The 22,779-nt window shown below is 38.0% G+C and overlaps 1 protein-coding gene across 3 annotated transcripts in view; it reads right to left on the bottom strand.

The window, feature by feature from the left end:
• LOC135207288 (DNA topoisomerase 2-alpha-like) overlaps positions 1-22,779 on the bottom strand; it is a 190,279-nt gene that overhangs the window by 2,188 nt on the left and 165,312 nt on the right. For all 3 annotated transcript variants that reach the window (XR_010312949.1, XM_064238969.1, XM_064238960.1), the window contains exon 26: positions 827-1,158. Coding sequence is in view for 2 of the 3 variants with exons in the window: in XM_064238969.1 (XP_064095039.1) it covers positions 827-1,158 (332 nt within the window). In the remaining variant the exon portion in view is untranslated. The remainder of the gene's footprint in view (positions 1-826; positions 1,159-22,779) is intronic.

Raw genomic sequence — 22,779 nt, 5'->3', positions numbered from 1 at the left:
TACATTTAGCAGTATATTTCCTTGTTGATCTTTGACCTATAGCAAATAAAGTTATTATATAAAAATATCTCAGTCCTATTCTACATAATGTCATTTACATCATCACTACAGTAATTGTTTACAATAATACGATGGTTGAAATATATGCCAAATAGGTGTTCTTGTTATCCAATTCGGTTGTACTTAGCCAAAAAAGTTGTTTGTTGTCCGGCTGTTCATGGCTGTACACATTTATGCAATGAGTATTAACGTTAAAACAATACTTTCATAATTTTCTTTTACTGCTTTTAAACTAATCTGACTAGAAGATGGGATATTTATTTATTATAAAAGTAGTTTAACCAGACCACTAAAGTATATGGGATAAAGTTAGACTATTGTAATTGGGTCTCTAGCAAAATCGGATTATCGTAAAATGAATTATCGTAACTTCAATTAGGAAAAATTGATTTGAAGCACGAGCAAACTGAGCTACAAACAGCCATGGAACAAATGAAACTTGTAGGTCAAGGTACCACTGTATACTGGAAATCCTTAAAATTATGTATAACTGCATATGTACACTGAAAATGTTTATGATTCTGAAAAAATGTCTTTCAAAGATTGTGGTTGAAAACTGGACACACACAAAATGTTCAAATGTAAGTGTTAATCTGCATTCTATGCATTCAGACTGGGCAAAGTGGGTTATTTGGTGGTTCAAACTAAATCATATACACAAGCCCTTCATACTGGCATTTCATCTAGTAGTCTTTATATCATGATACTTCAATCCAATCACACCACTTTAACTAGATAGGTGTCACACTAAAAGATTACAACTTACCTGTTTGTCACTCCTGTCAAACATATCATCATCAGAGTCAGAATTTATTTTCTTTTTAGCGGCAGCAGTTTTCTTTGGACCTGGCTTTTTCTTAGGTTTGGGATCTTCATTATCTGATGAATCTAAATCAACCTTCTTTTTTGGGGCAGACTTCTTTTTAGGCTTTGGTGCATCATCACCAAATTCATCATTAGGTTTTTTTGGACGTCCTCGTTTCTTTTGCTTTGAATCTTCTCCAAAAGCTGTTGCTGAACTCATTTTTTTAGGCTTTGGCTCTTCATAATCACTGCTATCCCCATCATTCACTGTTCTTTTTAATGTATTACTTTTAGCTGCAAAATAGGGAAAAAAAATCTTGACAATGCATTATTTTACCTGCTATAAAGAAACAAATACTCTTATCATCGACCTTTAAAACATTTTCAGTATCTTTCTAAGATCTTGCAATGACCACTAGGGTTAATTCAAGAAAGGTAAAAAATAAATGCAGTTTGAATGTAGTTTTACAAGGTTGGAAAACAGGAATGAATCATAACCGGTTATCAGCACCATAAATCGTAAATCGGTTTTCGCTTATCGGCACACCCCAGGGAACGGAACCCCCACTGGTAACCGGAGACTGTATAAAGCTGTTTAGTTAGTAATATTTAATATACCAAATTTGTATTTTTCATAACTAACAAACCTGAGGTCTTTACATTAGGATTTACCAGCGCCAAGTTGGAAACCGGTAGGGTCACGGGGCATGTATACCCAGAATGCCCACGGCGACCTGTGACCCACCAGTTATATTTCTAACCCAGTTTAGACTGCTAGAGGGGTGGTTCGAGGTGGGCCTTTACCTATTAAGACCTCAGGTTTGTTAGTTATGAAAAATACAAATTAGTTACAAATTTGGTATTTGTTCATATACGGAACAAACCTTCGGTCTTAACATTAGGATAGACTTACTTATTGGAGGGAGGTAAGTCTCTACAACTGACTGGGAGTTTGCCACCTTATCCATTTCCGAATATATAGGGAAATTCTAAGAGAATGGACAATGAACCTAGAACCAAAGATATAAGCGAATCTATTGGTTTCCCTCACTGGGTGTTGATACCATTCTATGGTTTACTCTTGTCCCTTGTAACTGGATCCACCCTCACCCCTCTCTTCCCTACTATCTAGAGGGGTGTGTTGCTACTGAAAAGTATATCATAAACTAAGATAGCTTCACAGTATGGCTGACCATCTCACCTGCATCTTGTCTGTTCCAGCATATGACGGTACCCTCCTTCATATTGCCCGTAGTTAAAGGAGTAGGAAGAAAGTAGTAAAGAAAAAAGACCAGTCATCCCATTCATTCTACTTTCATACCTTCATCTTAGACTAGACGCAAACTGACCTGCTAGGGGTACTGGATGAGCTATATCACTTGTTGGGCCGCCACCACTGGACCCAAGAAAAAAGTGTCCAAGGATCTATGGGCAACGTCTTTCAAATAAAATTAGGTGAAAGTTGTTTGGCGTTTCCACACACCAGCTTTCATATTTTTCTTCACAGACATGTTCTTCTTAAATGCCAGAGAAGCACTCAAGCCCCTGATGTCATGAGCTCTAGCTCCCACCTGGCTATCTGACCCTCTTCTGTCATATAAGCATTTCTGATCGTCTCCCTTAGCCAAAACGATATTGTATTCCTGGACACTTCCTTCTTGTTCCGTCCTGTACTTACGAACAACCTCCGGCACCCCGGCCTGAGGTGCCTTGTTCTTCTTAAGTAATCCCTTAGTGCCCTGACGGGGCACAGAAGCATCTCATCTTTGTCATTGTCTACAAAGTCTGCCAAGGAAGGTATGGCAAAGAAGTCGAATTTGCCGTCCACTATTGTTGGGTTTTGGGTCTTGGCCACGAATTCTGGAACAAACTCAAATACTATTGACCTCCAACCTCTTGAGTGCTTTATGAGATATGACAGGCCATGTAGCTCCCCCACCCTTTTGGTTGATGCCAGGGCCAATAAGAAGACTGTCTTCAGGGTCAGGCTCCTATCCGTGGACTGCCTTAGTGGTTCTTAGGGGAGTTTTGTCAGACTACTCAGTACCATGGTCAGATCCCAATCTGGGGCTTTTAGTTCCTTTGGTGGACATGACTGTTCAAAGCTCCTCATCAGCATGGCCAACTCCCATGAAGACGAAATGTCCACACCTTTCATTCGTAAGACTAAGGCTAGAGCAGCCCTGTACCCCTTCACTGCAGATACAGACATTTGCTTTTCTGTTCTGAGATATATCAGAAAGTCTACTAACTGCTGAATAGTGGTACCGAGTGGAGACAAGTTCCCTCTACGACACCAATCACAGTATGCCGACCACTTTCCTTGGTATACTGTCGCAGATGATTTTCTGATATTTCCTGCCATCTGAATTGCTGCTTTCTGCGAAAATCCTCTCGCTCGGAGGAGATACTTGACAGTCTCCACCCGTGAAGCGATAGGGACTTCACCGACTGGTGGATCCTCTCCATGTGCAGCTGACACTCTAGGTTGCTCCATGGGGGTAACTCTCTCGGCACATCTATTAGGAGTTCCAGGAGGTCTGGAAACCACTCTGCCTTCAGCCATAACGGAGCTACCAGGGTCATCTTGAGGTTCTGAGACCGCATTACCTTGTTCAGAACCTGACGGATTAGACAAAATGGAGGAAATGTTGTAGCGCATCTTCTGCTACTGCCTCTGCGTCTGGGACTACCGAACAATACACTTCCAACTTTTTGTTGTATCTGGTTGCGAATAGGTCTATGATCGGTCCTTCCCACATGAGCATCCTGTCCACTACCTGTTGGTGCAAGGACCACTCCGTTCCCAGAATCTGATCCCTGCCGCTCAACTTGTCGGCCACTATGTTTCTTTTCCTGGAATATACCTGGCCCTGATGTCTACCAGGTTCTCTACAGCCCACTGATGAAGTTGAACTGTCATCACATGTAACTGCCGAGAAACTAGGCCTCCTTGTTTGTTTATATAAGCTACTACTGTGGTGTTGTCTGACACCCTTTTTCCATCATCTTCACTTCGTCTTGCAGAATAATGGCCTTCTGAGATTCGTGAGCATAAGCGAAGTGGGGTAATGGCTGATCTGTCAGGGGCGGGGTTACCTCGAATGGGATCAAATACCCGATCCTGAGAACATCCACCACCCACTGCTCTGCCCCTAGTTCCTGCCACACCTTCCAGTGATTTGCCAGGCAACCCCTCACTGGTGTGGCAGAGTGATGAGAGGCGCCCATCCTATCTTCTTGAGCCTCTCCCTCTTCCCCTACTCGCCCTCCCTCTGTTGTTTCTATTGTGAAAGGGCCGATGAACTAAACTCTTTGGGGAAGAGGGTCTTGTGGCTCTATTAGGGATGTTATGTCTCACTGTCTTCTTCAGAGATATTTGCTGTTGTCTCCCCTCCAAAGGAGTAGCTTGACTGTTAGACTTTTTCCTAACTGCCTGCTGCACCAACCTATCGTTAGTGTCCATCCTTCTTCTATCTATCGCCTCTTCCAGTATGACCTCTGGCAACAGCAGTTGCGACTCCAAGATATCCCCATTCCTCATCGCTAACAGGGAATCCAAATCCACAGTGCGGCTTAGTCTAGCCAACGCTGCATCTCTCCTCATTAGCAGGATATTTGCCCAAACATTGGCACTTAAGTTTGTCAGGTGCGCAATCGCCTTGGAACCTGACTGCAGTAATCTAATGAACAATGATTCATCCACTACCTTTCTTGTCACTTCCAAGGATGCAATCTTTGCCACTGCTGTTGACAAAAGATCTAACCAAGAAGCAGTCTGAAAGACAGAAGAAGCTGTTGCTTCTAACGTAGCAGCCTCTTGGTACGTCATCGAAGGGCACTCCATTTTAACCTGATCCAAGGTTAACCCAGGCCTTAATCTTACAACATTAGGGTTCACTTGTCTAGACAGCAAAGGGACCTTCGGTGTCGTATCACATTTCCTTGGTTTCATCATTGGAGGGGGAATAAATTTAAATGATCTATTAGATCTTAAGGAATTATCCCTTCCTGCAATCTTTGTGTTTACGTGTTGTAAGACAGAATCCGCATGACTCGAACAAGGCAATTCATATGACACCTTGGTATCCTTTTTTTAATCCAAATGCCATGTCAATTCCAGGAGGAAGCATACTGGCCGGTGTTTCTGTCTTCTCCGAAAGGTTATTGAATTGACGAATCAAATAAATCACCTCTGCATACAAGGCCAGGAACTTGGTTTTCTCCTTCCTCCGGCTCTAATGTACTGTTCTCCATCACAAGGGATGTTGTCTCACCCCTATCTTCTGACAAACGGCCCGGAATTCCACGGCCGCGGTCTCTTTGATCTTTGCTGGCCGCCATTGGCTCGATCCCGAATAGTCAGCAGGGGAACGAGAACGCCTCACTCTTTCTCTACTCACGGATCTAGAGCGAGAATCTCGTCTAGATCTCCAAGATGAAGGCTCCCTTGAAACAGATATAACTTCGTCTCTATTAGTATTGGTATCGTTTTCGAGCATCGGAGAACTCGGCCTCGACCTTTCATCCCGACGGACACTGCCTTCCACGAACGTATCCGACGAGGTTGCCAACTCCCTATTTTTTGTACTTTTAATAGGAGCCTTATCATCCTTTGTACGTATTTTGAATGGCCTTACGGGGGAAACTGGGACCCGCATTCTATCCTCTGCTGCACCTTTCGCCGCCAACGTCGATTTTACCAGCGGTATCGTAGTCTTTGTAATCCGAACTGGCAACTCCGCATCGGCCGCTAGTCCGTCGGCCGTAGCCTCTCTCGCTTGTTCGGATTCTTGTGAACGGCTTCGTCTGCTAGCTTTGTGCTTACTAGCCACTGACTTCCCGACCTTCCTGCTGACTGGGATATGACAGTCCTGGTCTGAAGATGAAAAAGAATTCACTCTTCTCCTCTTAGCCCAAGGATCAGTCGCAAAATCCCGAATCCTCCAACGCTTGACTGGCGCTCGCCGTGACGTCATCGGACTTAGCGATGATGCCGAACTAGAGGAAGAAGACGAAGAAGGCGATTCACACCTTTTCTTTTTGTCTCTCTTATCCATTCTCTTCTCTATATCCTGTAATTTCTGCATTACCGTTTGTATTGCCGAGTCAAAAGGCGTATTTGAGTCTGGGTGCAGCGAAATAGGCCGAGAAGCAGTCTATGACGTCATCGCGCCTGCCATATCGGTGTGTGACGTATGTTGTGACGTCACCCATCTCGTAGGGAGAGACTGTGCGATTTCAGCTGGCAACATTTGCTGCCAAACTACCTCCCACGTTCTGCATCGCTGTAAACATCGAATTTGATCGCGTAGCCGCGGCATTATTACCCATAAATTGCAAGCCAGGGGGATGAGGAACATTCAGCGCTGCCGGACTCTGCTGGAACCGTGACGCCATATAATGCGCAAGCAAACCATCCAAGGTTGGTACGCCTGGTAGGCCCAGTGCTGACCACGTACCGTTCAACCTATGCGCTTCAGGAGCCGGCGGCTGGAACAAAGATGGCGATGCTCCCCCTCTACCTGCTGGGAACAAAGGAGCGTGCATATTATTCATAAAATTACCCAAGACCCCTCCTGACGTTTCCGATACTGAATTGCTAGGAGAAACCGAAGGGGTATGGGACAAATCAAAAGCAGGTGGAGAAACATATGGAGCAGCCTGGTTTATTGCCGATACAAAAGAAGCCGGTAAGGTTTGGTCATCCAAAGATGGCGTCACCACCTTCCTTTTGTATTGGCCTTTCTCATAGAACTTTTTCCACTGTTCCACTGACCAACCGCGACAAACAGAACATGGATTAGTAATCGTACATACGTTTTCCCTGCACCTACTACACTTTGGATGAGGATCCGTCGACACCGAAGTTAGAAATCTAGAACATGGAAAGCCACTGACTCCTGGGCATTTCCTTTGTCTCCTCTTCGAAACTGCAGACGATCCCGATGTTGAGGCAAAAATCTCCATCATACCACTTATACACTCTTACCGATCACACTCACACTGAGCACACTCGGAGAAAGAAAAAGTAATAAGAAATGAAAAATGAAATGGATAAAAAACGGGCAAACTGAAAACCGGCTTTAAATCAGATAGACAGTAAACACGTCTTATCTTGAAGGCGGTAGGAATATAACTGGTGGGTCACAGGTCGCCGTGGGCATTCTGGGTATACATGGCCCGTGACCTGGTATAGATGCCAATAGTCCCTGGATCTCACAAGTGTAATTTTAATTCTACCGGTTTCCAGCTTGGCGCTAGTAAATCCTAATGTTAAGACCGAAGGTTTGTTCCGTATATGAACAATTTCATTTTCTGTACTGGAGAAATGTGGGCGATGTTCAATGTATGGGAAACATGTCTGATTTTGAAAAATGTCATTATGTATTTAAGTTGTGTTGTGACATCACAGAATACAAGATAGTGGTGGTGTGGTGTGGAAAAGTAAACAATAACAGAGCGTGCAGAAGAGGATGCACGGAACTGGTGTTTGGTAGGGTAGGAGAGAGCTTTCTGTCTTACAAGAGTTTGTGGGTTGTAGTTATGTACTGGTGTTGTTCAAAGTCTTAAGCTGGAGCATAGTCTTAAGCTGGAGCATATAGGGAAGATTAGGTTATGAAAATATTCACTTACAACTGGTCACTGAGCTACCCTGCTGTCCTTGCAAGTATATATGATTAAAATTCTTCCTATAAACTCGTATGTGGAACTTTGGACTATTATTGTGGCCCCACCGAGGCCCCTTTGACCACAGTGTGAACAAATTGGAATCAATTATTATCCTCCCCCAAAGCCCTTCTGGGTCATGGTTTGAACAAGCTTAAATCTATGCTAACCCCACCCTGGGCTTAGTGGCCATGGTTTGAACAAAATTTAAACTATTATGATATTCTGACATTGAAAACTAAGAAGCTAAAAGCTTAGAATATGCCTATATATATAAATAATCGTATATACTCATTTTAAATAATTATTAACTATAATAAACCAGAAAAAATAAAGCTTCCGACCTCCTTTTGTTTACAATAGTACCAAATACCGAAAGCTTGCCAAGCAACCACTTTTAACTAGCACACTGTATAGTAATCTTACATTTCTATTATCTCTCTTCAACCTATGAAACTACCAAACAGTTTAATAATCATTCATTTCTATTCTTAAATCTATCTTTACCTAATGCAGACTGATGGCCACTCACTGTTGATTTCCTCAACAGCAGTGGTGTATCTACTAACGGTTTGTCCTCACTGTTGGTATCGTCATCTCAGCCACCACTCCAGTGGCTATTAACCCTTTCATCCGTGCGGATGCATGTAAATGATGGTGGTCATTGTCGTCACCTTTGTCAGGCACTGCCTTCTTCACCTTGTTTTTGACATGGATGTGACAGTCCTGGCTTGAAGATGAAGAGGAGTTTAATCTTCTCCTCTTGGCACGAGGATCAGTCACGAAGTCTCTTATCCTCCAAGGATTGATCATGGATGAACATAATTATTTTAATTAAATTGGCAGACTCTCTTTGGTGTGCATCTTATCCGATATCTGGATTAATGGGGTTCGGTTTAATGATGATCAACTGTATATGTAAACATATACTATGTACGCTACCCATCCACAAGGGGTTAACATCAAAGAAATGCCATAAAGTTCGCCTACTCTCCTCGCTGATGCCAGAGCAAGCAAGTAGACAATCTGGCTTACAACCAAGCTTGGTTCCAACCAACCAATTGTAAAACAAAATTAATTTAAGTCAAACCTTAGAAAGTGGCCAAAATACTGGGTAAGGCACAATATCAAACCTTTTCTATATAAAGTACGTACCTACAAAGTACTGCAATGTAATGTACAATTATTATTTCAATATTCTTACCGTAATCTACTTCATGGTTAGGTTCCTGCATGCATGTTGATTTTAATGGAAATTGGTTTGCAATTCAGTCTACAGTATGATGCTCCTGATTGGGCAGGATAACTAAAAATGATGATACCTGAGTGATGAGAAGCTCACCCGAGATGGTGTGGTGTCAAGTAACTCAGTGGCCATTGTTATACGACGTACACTCTTTGTGCATCATCTGGCCCCGGCCTACTGCCAGAAGTACTGAGTGGCTGGTTTCCAGCTGCGCTGAAGGTATTTCCATGTGTAAAGACTGATGGTTTGTATTCATGTAGGAACAACTATTATTTTTCATGTCTCACATCACTTAAAATTCAATGACTGGTAACAATGAAAATGGTGCAGATTCTGACAAAATTTCCTCAATTCCTTTTGTTTCCAAATGAAGACATAAGCTGTTGGTTGAAGCTTGGGCATCCATGTAAAATGTTTAACTTTTGTTTTGATTTAGTGTCTGATCAGCTATATGAAAGCTAAGACAGGTGGACTAGTTAAACCATAGACTACTTGAAAAGAGGACTATCGTCTCCAATGCTCGGGTCCCAAACGGGAATAACGGGCACTTTAACAAATGCTCTTACATTAACATTTTTTTAATATATTTGATTAATAATAATAAAATAAATAAATAGTCTTTTATTACTGTTTTCTAATAAACACCATTTAAATATTATTTTGTTATCAAAGCTTAGAAAAAAAAAAAAAAAAAATTTTAAACTCTAAACTCGAATCTAATTAGACAATTTTTTCTATATAAGGATAAATATAAATCAACATAGGAAAAAATATTAATTTCAAGAAAAGAAAAACAAATAATTGTGGATATGGTAGGGCTTGATAAATTTACGTAGTATTTTAGTTCCAAGATATAAGGAGAAATAAATTTGTGCAAAAATGCTATGGGAAAATAAAGAAAACATCTAAATTCATATTTTCAGTTACCCATTAACCTTAATTTGATAGCTTTTCTCCTCGTCTTAACCTAGTTCCTTCTCTCGATCGGAATTGTTTAAAACATATGCCTTGAACAAAATATTTTTGAGAGATTGACAAGCTCTCTTGTTTTTTGCCAAAGAAGAATCAATAATTTCTAAAAGCTTAGCCGCGGAATTTCCAAGATATTTTCTTGGCTCACTTAATTTCTCAAACAAATGGAATGCACTATGAACAAAGAACATAAAACAAGAGAGCTTGCCAATTTTGTTCAAGGCATATGTTTTATACAATTCGGATCGAGAGAAGGAACTAGGTTGCTCAAGACGACGAGAAAAGCTATCAAATTAAGATTAATGGGTAACTGAAAATATGAATCTAAATGTTTACTTAATTTTTCCATAGCATTTTTGCACTGATTTATTTCTTCTTATATCTTGGAACTAAAATACTATGCAAATTTATCCAGCCATATCCATAATTATTTGTTAAAAAAAAAAAATTTAAATAATATTTATTAGAAAACAATGATAAGAGACTACTTTTAAAAAAAATCATATATACATACATACATACGTATATATATATATATAATATAATTATATATATATATATATAGATATATATATATATATATATATATATATATATAATATATATATATATATATATATATACAGTACCCGTCAAAAAAAACTGTGCGGTAGCGATTTCGTAAGAAAAAAACATGTTGCGGAAAAGAAACTATTACTTAAAAATCAATGGTTAGTAATAAAAAAAAAAAAAAAAAAAAGGTCAACACTCACCAACTCCTAGCCTAATATTTAATAGGCATTCCCCGACGTTTCCGAACTTCTTTAAGCCTATTGGGGACGGAATCTGCAAGTTTTTGCAGGTGCTTCTCGTCAAGGTTGTCCCAGATACGTTTCAACTCTGTCTCTAACTTTTCAGTTGTTGTCGTGTCAACGTCCTGTAATTTTCTTTTCATAATCGCCCAAAGATTTTCAATAGGCGAAATATCTGGCAATTACCTGGCCAGTCTTGTATAAAATCAATTCCACAGTCCTTGAACCAATTAATATTTTGTTTCGCAGTATGCGTGAAAAAACCAAAAAATACTTGTTTTACTGAGCTCAAAAGATTCCTCCAAATTCTCGTTCAACAGTGTGTAATACGAGTCCTTATTAACAGTATTGTTACGAGGTAATATTACTAAATTTCCTTTACCACCATAACCAAAACAACCCCATACCATTACATAAGAAGGGAATTTCACACACGTGGCAAGGTACTTGGGGTCCAGCGGGTCTGATGTCGACTTCGCCACACACACTTTCCCTTATTGTCCGAAACAAAAAAACAAAAAAACTTGCTTCGTCACTCCATAGCACTTGACGCCATTTTGCCAGAGCCCAGTCTTTGTAAGAACGTGCAAAATTTAGTAGAGTCTTCTTTTGTTTAGTGGTTATCAGAGGCTTCTTACGCGCCTTCACTTTTGAATATTTCAAGTCCTTGCTCAAGCGCCGCTGTATGGTCCTAACAGAAGCTCCTGCCACTATATCTGGATTTGCAACCTTAAGTTCTCTGGCAGTAAGGGTCGGATTGACTTCAATATCCCTGCCCAGCACTCTTAAACCCCTGTTACTAATGATACGTGGCCTCCCAGAACTTGTAGAAGCACGAGGTACTTACTGGTCTCCATTGTCGCGGTATTTTTTCAAAATGCGCTGCACAGTTCGCTGGTTTACACCAATTTTCTTACTAATTTTGCCAGTTTTATAACCTTCACTGTGTAACTGCACAACTCGTACACGATTTTCAAATGTATACCCTGTAGACATAGTACACTAGCGTACACACACACTTTCACAAGAAAATTCTGGAAGCGTGATCCAAAAAATCAGGCAGGTCACGATCGATGTCTACTGTTCATAAATCACTTAAGAACACTGACCGATAACTTTTGGTTACTTTTTCCCACGCTGTGAGTGAGACAAATGACTCAGTTTGTGTTGCCAATTCAGGTCCGTTTCTCCCAGCCGATTTTTTTCCCATAGATATGGGGGTCGCCTTATTCGCGGCAAAAAAAAACTGTCGCGTTTTGAAACGCGACAATATTTTGACGTGCAGTGTATGTGATATATCATATATATATATTATATATATAGATACACACACATACAGTAGAGCCTCGGTTCTCGACGCTAATTCGTTCCAGAAGGAGCGTCGAAATTTGATTATTTCGAGAACTGAATCAAGTTTTCCCATAAGAAATAACTGAAAATGGATTAATCCGTTCTTGACCATCAGTTATTACCCTAACCTTGCCTTTTTATAGAATACATTACATGTAAATTACAACTATATAAGTCAAAAGTTAAATAAATATCATGTTAAATGTATATTTATAATTTAAAATGTATAATAGCATACAGTATAAAAGAAAACTGGCCTGCGTCCAACCGATTGTTGACCAAGCGCCATAGGCTACCTAGGTAAATAGTACGTAGAACGTAGTGTAGTGGGTAGGCATAAAACGTGTTGCTAATATAATAAAAACATTGAAAAGAAAGTCTAATTATTACAGTAAATTAATAAACTATTAAAATTAAACCCAATTTATATTTATCAAAAACTTACAAAAATTTGCCTACAGTAAGTCGGCATTTAAGGATGTAAACAAACCATAGTGCAGCCCCGGTGGTTTATAGCGGGACTATGGTAGTAAACAAACCATATCGTCGCTATAAGCCTAGAAACGTTTACATTAGATATTAATTTATGGTAAATCTTATACAGAGTCGACTGCAATACTGTATACAAAATCGCTTGAAAATGATCTTTCAGTAAATGTTATGATACTAACGATTTTGTTTCATAAATGTCCTTGTAAAAAAGGTGCGTCTTTTACGGCAAATTGTTCAATATCAGGGCTGGTTTCAAGCTTATTGGACTTTGACAATTATTATGGTACTGCATGGTACATATGTACATACGTATAAGTAAAAGAATCTTCTTAATTTCTATAATTACTATACCACTACGTACCAGCATCTCTTGAGTTTAATATCAAGCTAACCTCTTTTTTTTTTTTTTTTTTACGAGGACGCTTATAAACCAAGCATACAGATTGCGTTCGTTACCGCGCACGCGTTACATATGTAAACTGTGTCACTACCAGATCTCACGTAAACATTGAGGTCTTTTTACAGTAGACATAAAAGAATAGTCTTAATTTCTATAATTATTCTATACCATAGCGGCTTCTCTGATTTAACTAAGGCTAACCTCCTCTTTACCAGCAAGCTTAAGAGAGAGAGAGAGAGAGAGAGAGAGAGAGAGAGAGAGAGAGAGAGAGAGAGAGAGAGAGAGAGAGAGAGAGAGAGAGAGAGAGAGAGAGAGAGAGAGAGTTAACAAAGCTTAAGATTGCCTTCGCTACCGAACGGCACACGTTACGTATGTAACAGTGGTTTCACTACCAAACCTTACACGTAAACAATGACGTATTTTTACAGTAGACTTAAAAGAATCTACTTAATTTCTATAATTAATGTATACCGTAGCAGCTTCTGAGTTAAGCTATGGCCAACCTCTTCTTTACCGGCAAACTTACAAAAGCTTAGATTGTGTTGCTACCGAACTGAACATGTTACGTATGTAACTGGTTTCACTACCGAATCTTACACGTAAACTGACGTATTACAGTACGACATAAAAGATTCGTCTTAATTTCTCAATTACTACGCACTTAATATGGCATAGTGGCTTCTCTGATTTATGCTATGGCTAACCTCTTCTTTACCGGCAAGCTTAACAAAGCTTAAAGATTGCATTCGCTACCGAACTACACATGTAACCTACGTACGTAACATTGCCTTCACTCCAAACCTAACACTTAAATACGTATTGCATTTGCTACTGAAACGCGCGCCTCAAGTGTGAGCATGGTTTTAGAATAGGTCTACGCTTGAAAAAAAATCAAGCAAGGGTGCTTGACTAAATCTTTTTTTCGCTCATCACTTTCATGCAGAGGAGAGGATAGACGAAACTAGGTTTATTTTGGAGTTGGAAATGATGGAAACATTTTGAAGAAGGAAAATGCGAGATGCCATGTAAACACTTTTCCATTATTTCAGAGATTAATGATAGCAAAAGGTTTGAACATAGATAGTCAGTAGTAATCTTGGGACCCATGATGAATCAAAAGGTAACTGCATATAGAGTTGACACCACCGAAAAAGCAAACGAAATGCGCGCAAGGTGTACAAGACACGACACGTTTGAATGTTTGTAAACAATAGCTGTGGACTTTAAACAATGCTGAGTGGCGTCACCAGTGTTACCAACCGTTTTGCTAAATTATGCTAGTCGGTCCAAGCAAGAATTTATGCCAAATATGGTGCAATTTTGTGCCAGAATTATGCTATTAATCTATCATTATCTCATTTCTCTAATACATTTGAGCTAAAACAACGATGTAATGGAAATTTAAAACATTTATATATTAGGTGAAATGATACAAAGTGACGAACAGACAATATTATAACTAATAATTTGATGATCTTTACATGTTAGCAAACTCGAAATAAAATACCATTTTTCTTTAATAGATCACATACGCAATCACTAGTATACTATTTGACAAATGTGTGAAGATCACACATAAAAATGTAAAGAAAAACATACAAATTTTACTTATTACTGCATCATTATCATGCCACTGAGAACCATTTTTCTTTAACAGGTCACATACACAATTACTAAATATACTTGAAAATGTGTGAAAATTTCTTCAAATATAACATTTTGATATTTACTGAAAAATTAAAACTAAAAAAAAGGAAAACAAACAAACCAGTCTCTACTCAAGAAGAAAAACATGCGTACATATTACTTGATCATTATCATGCCACTGAAACACCATTTTTCTTTAACAGATCACATACACAATGAATAAATACTTGAAAATTGTGGGAAAATCACTTCAGACATAATTAAAATTTTGATAACTACTGAAAAAAATAACTTAAAAAAGGAAAAAAAGTAATTCTTTACTCATGAAGAAAAAACATTATTAACACTTTACTGATCGTTTGTCATGCCACTGTGGGTATTTATTTATATTCACAATATTTAACATTCCTTAGTTGGGTTCAAACTTAGCAATTAACTCATTTGTTAGTGCTGCTTTTGAGGCAATTTCACTATGAAGATACATATATTCACTATACCTGTGATGGAAATTGAGGAATTTTCGGCATTTTATTTAAAATTTTAGTGAAAATACATTCTAAAATTGTACTAAAACCTTAAGTGTGAAAGAAATTATGCTAAGCTCCAATTCTTCGGTCAAATTATGCTAAAAAATACATGAAATTATGCTACATTTGGTAGCACTGGATGACGCCAACTAGCGGAAACAGTTTTGTTTACAAACATCATATGGTCGGGGGTCGGAAACTGGTTTTTTGGTTGAAAACAAATACAAAGTTTATTGGAAATTTAGTGACGAAATCCGATTATGTCGGGTTCTAATACGGTCGTGAACCGGGTCTCTACTGTTTACAGGCGGTCCCCGGGTTACGACGGTTCCGGCTTACGACGTTCCGAGGTTACGACGCTTTTTCTTAAATATTCAATGGAAAAATCCGTCCTGGGTTACGACGCTTGTTCCGAGGTTACGACGCTGACGCTTCCGACGCTCCAAGTTAACGACGCTTTTAAAAAACGCATACTATGATAAAAATCCTTTATAGTTTAGCACAGTATATTAATAAAAATAAGTTTCTGGTTAGATTACAACAAAAATTTTGAGATTATGATGATTTTCGACACTTTTTATGTTGTATTTTCTATGTTTTTTTAGTGACGCCTCATATGCGGAACTAGTTTCCGAGGCAATTGAAGGAAATGAATACATACTAGTTTTACATATAACAGTCCAAAAGCGCAAATAATGAAAAAATCATTGCTTGTTTCCAGTAATAATAACAAAACGAAGTTTCTGGTTAGATTACAACGCAAATTCCAAGTATCCAAAGAGAGACATTATCCAGTAATTTGATCAGAGAGAGAGAGAGAGAGAGAGAGAGAGAGAGAGAGAGAGAGAGAGAGAGAGAGAGAGAGAGAGAGAGAGAGGCGTCTTCCGACGCTCCGAGTTAAGGACAGAGAAGTGTTCGTTTCGTTAAACGGCCTCTGACTCATGCCAGTAAATGTTTTTGTTTGATACTAATAATATAAGCCTATTAAAGATACGTTTACTTTAATTAGTCTATATGATACGTAAATAGTAATCAACTGTTCTTGTAGCCCTCAATATTTGGCAAAATCGAAGTATCCAAAGAGAGACATTATCCAGTACGTAATTTGATCAGAGAGAGAGAGAGAGAGAGAGAGAGAGAGAGAGAGAGACGCTTTGGCAACAATGGTCTCGGGGGTTTTTATAGCTTCCTTCTGCTTGATGATCGTGGATATTGTAGAAGGATTTCGACCATACTCGTTTGCTTTGCTATAATTTCATGTTTTGCTTCCATCGAAATCATTTTCTTGGGTTTTTTCTTATCACCTGCTTTGTCTTTAGCTTTGAGACCCATGGTTAATAATAAAATAGACAAAATAACACGAAAAATAGGCGCAAATACAACGAACTAAACAACGACGTGTTAACATGCAGCACCAACAAACAAACAGACTGAACGCCATTTATCGGTCGCCTATACAACTAACACTCATCGCAAAATCGTATCTCAAATATTTCGTTGTATATCAAAGCTTGTATTTTCGCAAATTTTCTGTTATATCTCAAAACATTCGTATATTAGGGCAATCGTATGTCAAGTTTCCAATGTAAGTTGATCAGAGAGAGAGAGAGAGAGAGAGAGAGAGAGAGAGACGCTTTGGCAACAATGGTCTCGGGGATTGACGTAACGTTTATTTTCTGAACAGATAGGGACAGAGAAGTGTTCGTTTCATTAAACGGCCTCTGACTCATGGCAGGAAATGTTTGTTGATACTAATATATAAGCCTATTTAAAGATACATTTACTTTAATTAGTCTATATGATACGTAAATAGTAATCAGCTGTTCTTGTAGCCCTCAAGATTTTGCAAAATCACTCCAGGTTGTACATAAAACTTCAAGAATGTAGTGTCACCAGAGGATTACAATAGTTTTTACCTTCAAGAACCAGCATTCTTTTATGAAAATAACTCCAGGTTGTACTAAAACTACAGGAAACGACACGTAGTGTAACCAAAGGATTACAAGTAAGGTTTTTATAACTTTTTATTAGTTTAAGACATATTTCCAAGCGTCGTTCCGGCTTACGACGATTTTCGGCTTACGACGCGTCTCAAGAACGAACCCCCGTCGTAACCCGGGGACTGCCTGTATATATGTTTATATATATATATATATATATATATATAGATATATATTATATATACATATATATAACATATATATATATATGGCAGTCCCCGGGTTACGACGGGGGTTCCGTTCTTGAGACGTGTCGTAAGCCGAAAATCGTCGTAATCCGAAACATCGTCAAAAATCCTAAGAAAACCTTACTTTTAATGATTTGGGTGCATTGAAAACTATGTACAGTGGGGCCTCGTTATCCACGGGGGATAGGGCCCAGAACCCCCCGTGATAAGTAAATACCCGTGTTATCCTGATACCCCCCTCAAAAATTGCTTAAAACTGCCTACTTGAATAGTTAACCCACCCAAGACCACTATTCCAATGTTTATAACTGCCTACTTTAGTTCAAACACCAAATATGTTTTCAACTATCACCTAAAACTAAATTCAAGACAGTTTTCATGTTATTTTACAAAATTAGCCTTAAAAAATAAATGTAGTATATGTACTACTGTACATATGTAGCCTACTAGCCTATGGATTACAGCTAGAAGCCTACATACGCATGGTGGGCCTTTTTTTTTTTACAAGGAAAGAGAGGATGAGTGGTAAGAGAACTATCAAAATTATGTAAATTATATGGGTACTCACCAACAATCTATGTTGATAAAAGATGGCGACGATTTTGCAGTGCAATCCAGTAATATAATAACGATAATGCTACCAGCAGTATGCAGCGAAACATCTCTCCCCTTGGTCACAACACGTTAATATATTCCACGTAAAAACCTTCATCTGACCTTTAGGCGTCTTTCCCATAAGAGTAAAAGAATCAGGGCTTTTGGATGCCACATAATTAACTCGTTTATATGGGTACAATTTAAAGAACGCGCCGCACACCACTTTTCATAACAACAACAAACCAACCTTGGAAAAACGTGAGTAGGCCAGTGTTGCCAACTGGGAATGGCAATTTCTTGCTAGATTTTGTTCCATAAAAGGCTAAAAAAAATCACATAGCGTATATACTCGAATAACGTGCAATCTCCCATATTGTGCGACCCCCAAATTTTCACCAATAAACAGTGGTTTTGTCATGTATCTCATGTATCATGCAAGTTCCTTTTCCGAGAGCGTCACTTCATAACGTTGGTGGTTTAGCCTGCTAATGGCCGAGTCATTCAGATGTGTGCTGATGCTACGTAGTCAAGTTACGGTAATTTTCTTATTAATCTTGAGAATTGAATAGAAAATCTCAAGATTAAAAAAAATCCCAAGATAATAAAATAATTGTAAAAATAACACGCCTTGGAGTCCTCTCTCTCTCTCTCTCTCTCTCTCTCTCTCTCTCTCTCTCTCTCTCTCTCTCTCTCTCTCTCTCTCTCTCGTCTTTCACCAACGGGTATCAGTAAATGTGTAGACGTTGTGTGCGTGTTTTAAAAAAATGTGCAGTACACACACATTCCGATGTTTCGGTTTTTGGAATTTTTCAGATTTTGGAAATGTGAGGTCAGATGCATAATCAAACAAACACCACTACTGTAGCAAAAACATTTTTTCCCTTTATGTTTTTCATTATTGTTATTTATTAATTACATTTTATTTAAATAAATATTAATATAATACTGTTAAATGAATGTGAGATAATTAAGATCACCTATAATAAAATAGTGGGACAATTAATACCATATGTTCACTAATAGGTATTACTTTCAAAACAAACATTCCGTAAAACACAAAAAATATATGTACATAACAATCAAAATACAATAATGTTTTGCAGTTCAACTTGTGAATTTTAACAATAAGTATGACCATATAATATATTTCACCATATCGATCTTGAAGTTGAAGAGTCGTAAAATTCTGAGGATGGTCCGGGAAAGGGATTTGTACTTTGTGATTACGTATCGCTACAACACCATGTGGTATTTTCATACCACTATATTGATGACGCATCGCTACGGCACACTGGTGTTTTTCATACCACTATGCGTTAAAGTTAAAATGATCATATTATATTATTGTTTTCACGAAGGAATAATTATATAAAGAAAATTATTGAGTAATTTTTGCCGTCAGCAGTCAGAAAATCACGAACATGGTAACGTTCAAACCTAGTGCCATCCATGGCATATGTCTATAAATAGAACAGAAGTCATTGGATAACAGATCTCCATGGCTACCAACCAACCAATCAATCAGGTGTTAGTTATACTACTCTGTAATTTCTTAGAATGAACGTTTACACACACGAAGCTAACGATGATGTTTTGCATACAGTACGTAGTTTTAGTTTTTATTAGTGTATTTTACTGATTTCATAAAGAATAGAATGATTCCTTCTCATTACTTTGAATGCAAAATGGCTTGAAGATTCTTCCGCAAAAAGAAGAGAAAAAAAATTCTTTAGAAGAGAAAAAAAAATTCTTTAGAAGATGATACCTATTTACTAACGCGGTTGACATACCTTCAAAACAAAATTCAGCTCTTTAATCTCTGGAAAAATTTTAATCTTTCTGCCTGCTGGTCACCCTTTATATCCCCGGCGACTAACAACAACAAAATTTAGGTTTGTTTTATCTTCCAAGATGTAGGTATTACCTGTAGGTACAGCACATTTTTTAACAGTAATGCCCATACACACATACAGTCGCGAGTGTGCTAATACCTATTGGTTTCAGAGACTCAAGTTAACACTTAAAAGAGTATAGTTGAGAGGAGAGAGAGAGAGAGAGAGATTCATCCTAGATGGCCTTGGTTCATCTCTCTAATCTCCCGAAGAATCTTAAGATTTGTTCCCTGCTCTTTGTAAATTTAGTCCTTGCGACTGACAGCAACAAAATTCATATTTTTTTTTTTCTTTTTTTTTTTTTTTTGTCTTCCAGATATGAATTACCCGTACTGCACATTTTGTAACGAGCATGAACACACTGCCTGCATATGTACTAATGCACACTGGTTAAATATACGCTCTCTCTCAGGAAAGATACCGTCAATTCAATTTATCAGTATCTTTTCCTGATAGACAGACAAAGTAAATATTTAGGACTCCAAGGCTTGGCATATGTCAATTATTTTATTATCTTGGGATTTTTGGTTAATCTTGGGATTTTCCATGGTCAACTCTTGGGATTAGTAAGAAAAAGGCAATTATTTGATTAGCAGCAGCAGCAGCTGCAGCACACACCCAGATGAATCGGGTAAGCCTAACACGCCAAACAATAGTATTTACAAAATGAGCAGAGCTCTCTGACTGGGCTGTTTTGGTCCTCCCACGTGTTTGAACGCATATCTGCCAAATTTATAACAACAGAGATAAAACCATTTCTCCCATTACAGATATCAAATATTATCTTTTCCGTTACGCTGAATTCTAAATAAATTACGTAGGTTAACGATTGATAAAGTTTTTTTATGCAATAACAAGAAACGGAGTCAGATTTTCTATCAACATGGCATCTCATTTTGGTGCAGTTGTGAATATTTCAACCAGTACAATGTGCGTTTAAATCCATACTGACTGTACAGCAGGATTGCCAAGTCACATGACTCCCCTACTGCCAAATTTGATAAGATTTACTGCCAATTCAAGCATTTTACTGCCAAATCTGAATGTTTCATACACTTGAAAAATAATTATCAAATCTATATCTTGAGGGGTCTTGTAAAGTTTATATTAAGTTTAGGACTTCAGGTTATTCTGGAAATGAAGAAAATGTTTGTATTTAGTTGTTTGTATTTGGCAAAACTTTTAAGGTTGTGTATAAATATTATTTTTTGGAAGTAGTAACATCATAGAATATTGAAACACAATTGCATTCTTACCTAGGAATTATGTAACCTTCTAGTGGCACTATCCTAGTCTATAAATATACATAATAGGCCATGTCTTGGTGCTGAATAGTGAATAGCCATTACTGTTCCAGTGATTAATCTTTATTAATTAAACTAAATCTCATAATTAAATAAAAACAAATAATTAAACTAAAATTTCACTTCGACAGAAAATTTAAACCATAATTTCAATTTGACAGAAAATTAACTGAGTAACATAAAATTGTTCAGATTATTTTGATTGTTTGTATGACTAAAATAAATTCTCAAAAACAGCATTATCCAGAGGTGGATGGAACTTTTCTACATCTGGTACATATCTGCCATTAAATTTTTGTCAACTCATACTTTTCAAAGAAATTGCCAGGTCTTTGCAACATTTCCCAGAAACTATTAGTGTTGTGCGAATTCTCAAAATTGATTCAAGCATCTTCAAACTCATTTTATTGCGAACTTTAGTCTTGACTGCTGTTACATGGGAAAATATTCTCTCCAAAACTGCATTGCTTACTGGTGTAGTTAAGCAATGCAGGGCATATGTAATTTTGTTTTTTTAGATTTTAGATTTAAGAAATAAGATATATCCTCAGATTTAGGGAATTTGACATGATTTATTACTGATTTCAAATATATTATGATAATATTAGCTGCCTCATTTATAGAAATAATAAAGAATATGATTAGGGATATTTTCATTGATTTACTGCCAGAATTTATTTGAAACTGCCAAATTTGAGCCCCTTTATGATATTCTGCCAATTCACTGTTTTCCACTGCCAAACGCTCACTATACTGCCAAAAATCAGCAAATTTGGCAGTGAAAACTGCCAGTTGGCAATTCTGCAGTCTGTAGGCAGTTCTCCCTTTACACATATCTTGATTTCTTAATATCGTAGGTAAAGAATAAATTGGTGAGCAAGAAAATATGAAATAAAGCATAATCGCGTAAGTTTGACGAGTGAGAAAAATAAACAATCGTATACAGACAGATTCTCTCTCTCTCTCTGACAAAAATAATAGATAGGAAACAATGACTGAATATAGCTTGAATGCGATATGGCAAAGTTTTGGCCTGACTGAAGTGTGGAATGACTTTGACACCGACTTACAAGTTATTCTTGGTCATCTCACAGTCGTGGATAGAAATCAACTTCACAGCCGAGAAAGGGCAATCGTATACAAAATAAATAGGTATGGAAAATGCGAAATGCGGGCCTATGTTGTCCCATAAAAAAAACTCTCGCTCGGACACGCTGTAAGATTTAGGAGAGAGAGAGAGAGAGAGAGAGAGAGAGAGAGAGAGAGAGGAGAGAGAGAGAGAGAGAGAGAGAGAGAGAGAGACCTTACCTTACAGACCTTACATCTTGTTTCGGGTGCCCCAGGTCCCTCAGTGTGAGGCACCTCTAATGTCTACCAGAGAGTTGCTAGTACATCTTCCGGTATATTTTGCATCTTCCAATCTTGGATGGTCTGGGATGCAGTTTAGATATTTGTCGAGGCTTTTATTTCTTAAAACACACATCTACGCTCACTCCTGATATATTCCTCAGATGAGCTGGCAACGCATTGAATAGACGCTGCATTATCGATGCTGGTGCGTAGTGGATTAATGTACTGTTTGTGCTTTCCTTATTTTTCCTGGTATTAGTTTGGGCACTATTAATCTACCTCTGCTTGCTCTTTCTGATATTTTTAGTTCCATGATATTTTCTGCTATTCCTTCTATCTGTTTCCATGCCTGATTATCATGTAGCGTTCTCTCTCCTTTCTAGACTATATAATTTTAAGAATTGTAGTCTTTCCCAGTAGTCTAGGTCCTTAACTTCTTCTATTCTAGCTGTAAAGGACCTTTGTACACTCTCTATTTGTGCAATATCCT

The sequence above is a fragment of the Macrobrachium nipponense genome, chromosome 11, assembly GCF_015104395.2.
Source record: "Macrobrachium nipponense isolate FS-2020 chromosome 11, ASM1510439v2, whole genome shotgun sequence".
Lineage (NCBI taxonomy): Eukaryota > Metazoa > Arthropoda > Malacostraca > Decapoda > Palaemonidae > Macrobrachium > Macrobrachium nipponense.
Note: the sequence above shows the minus strand (reverse complement) of the source record. Positions and strands in the feature narration are given on the sequence as shown.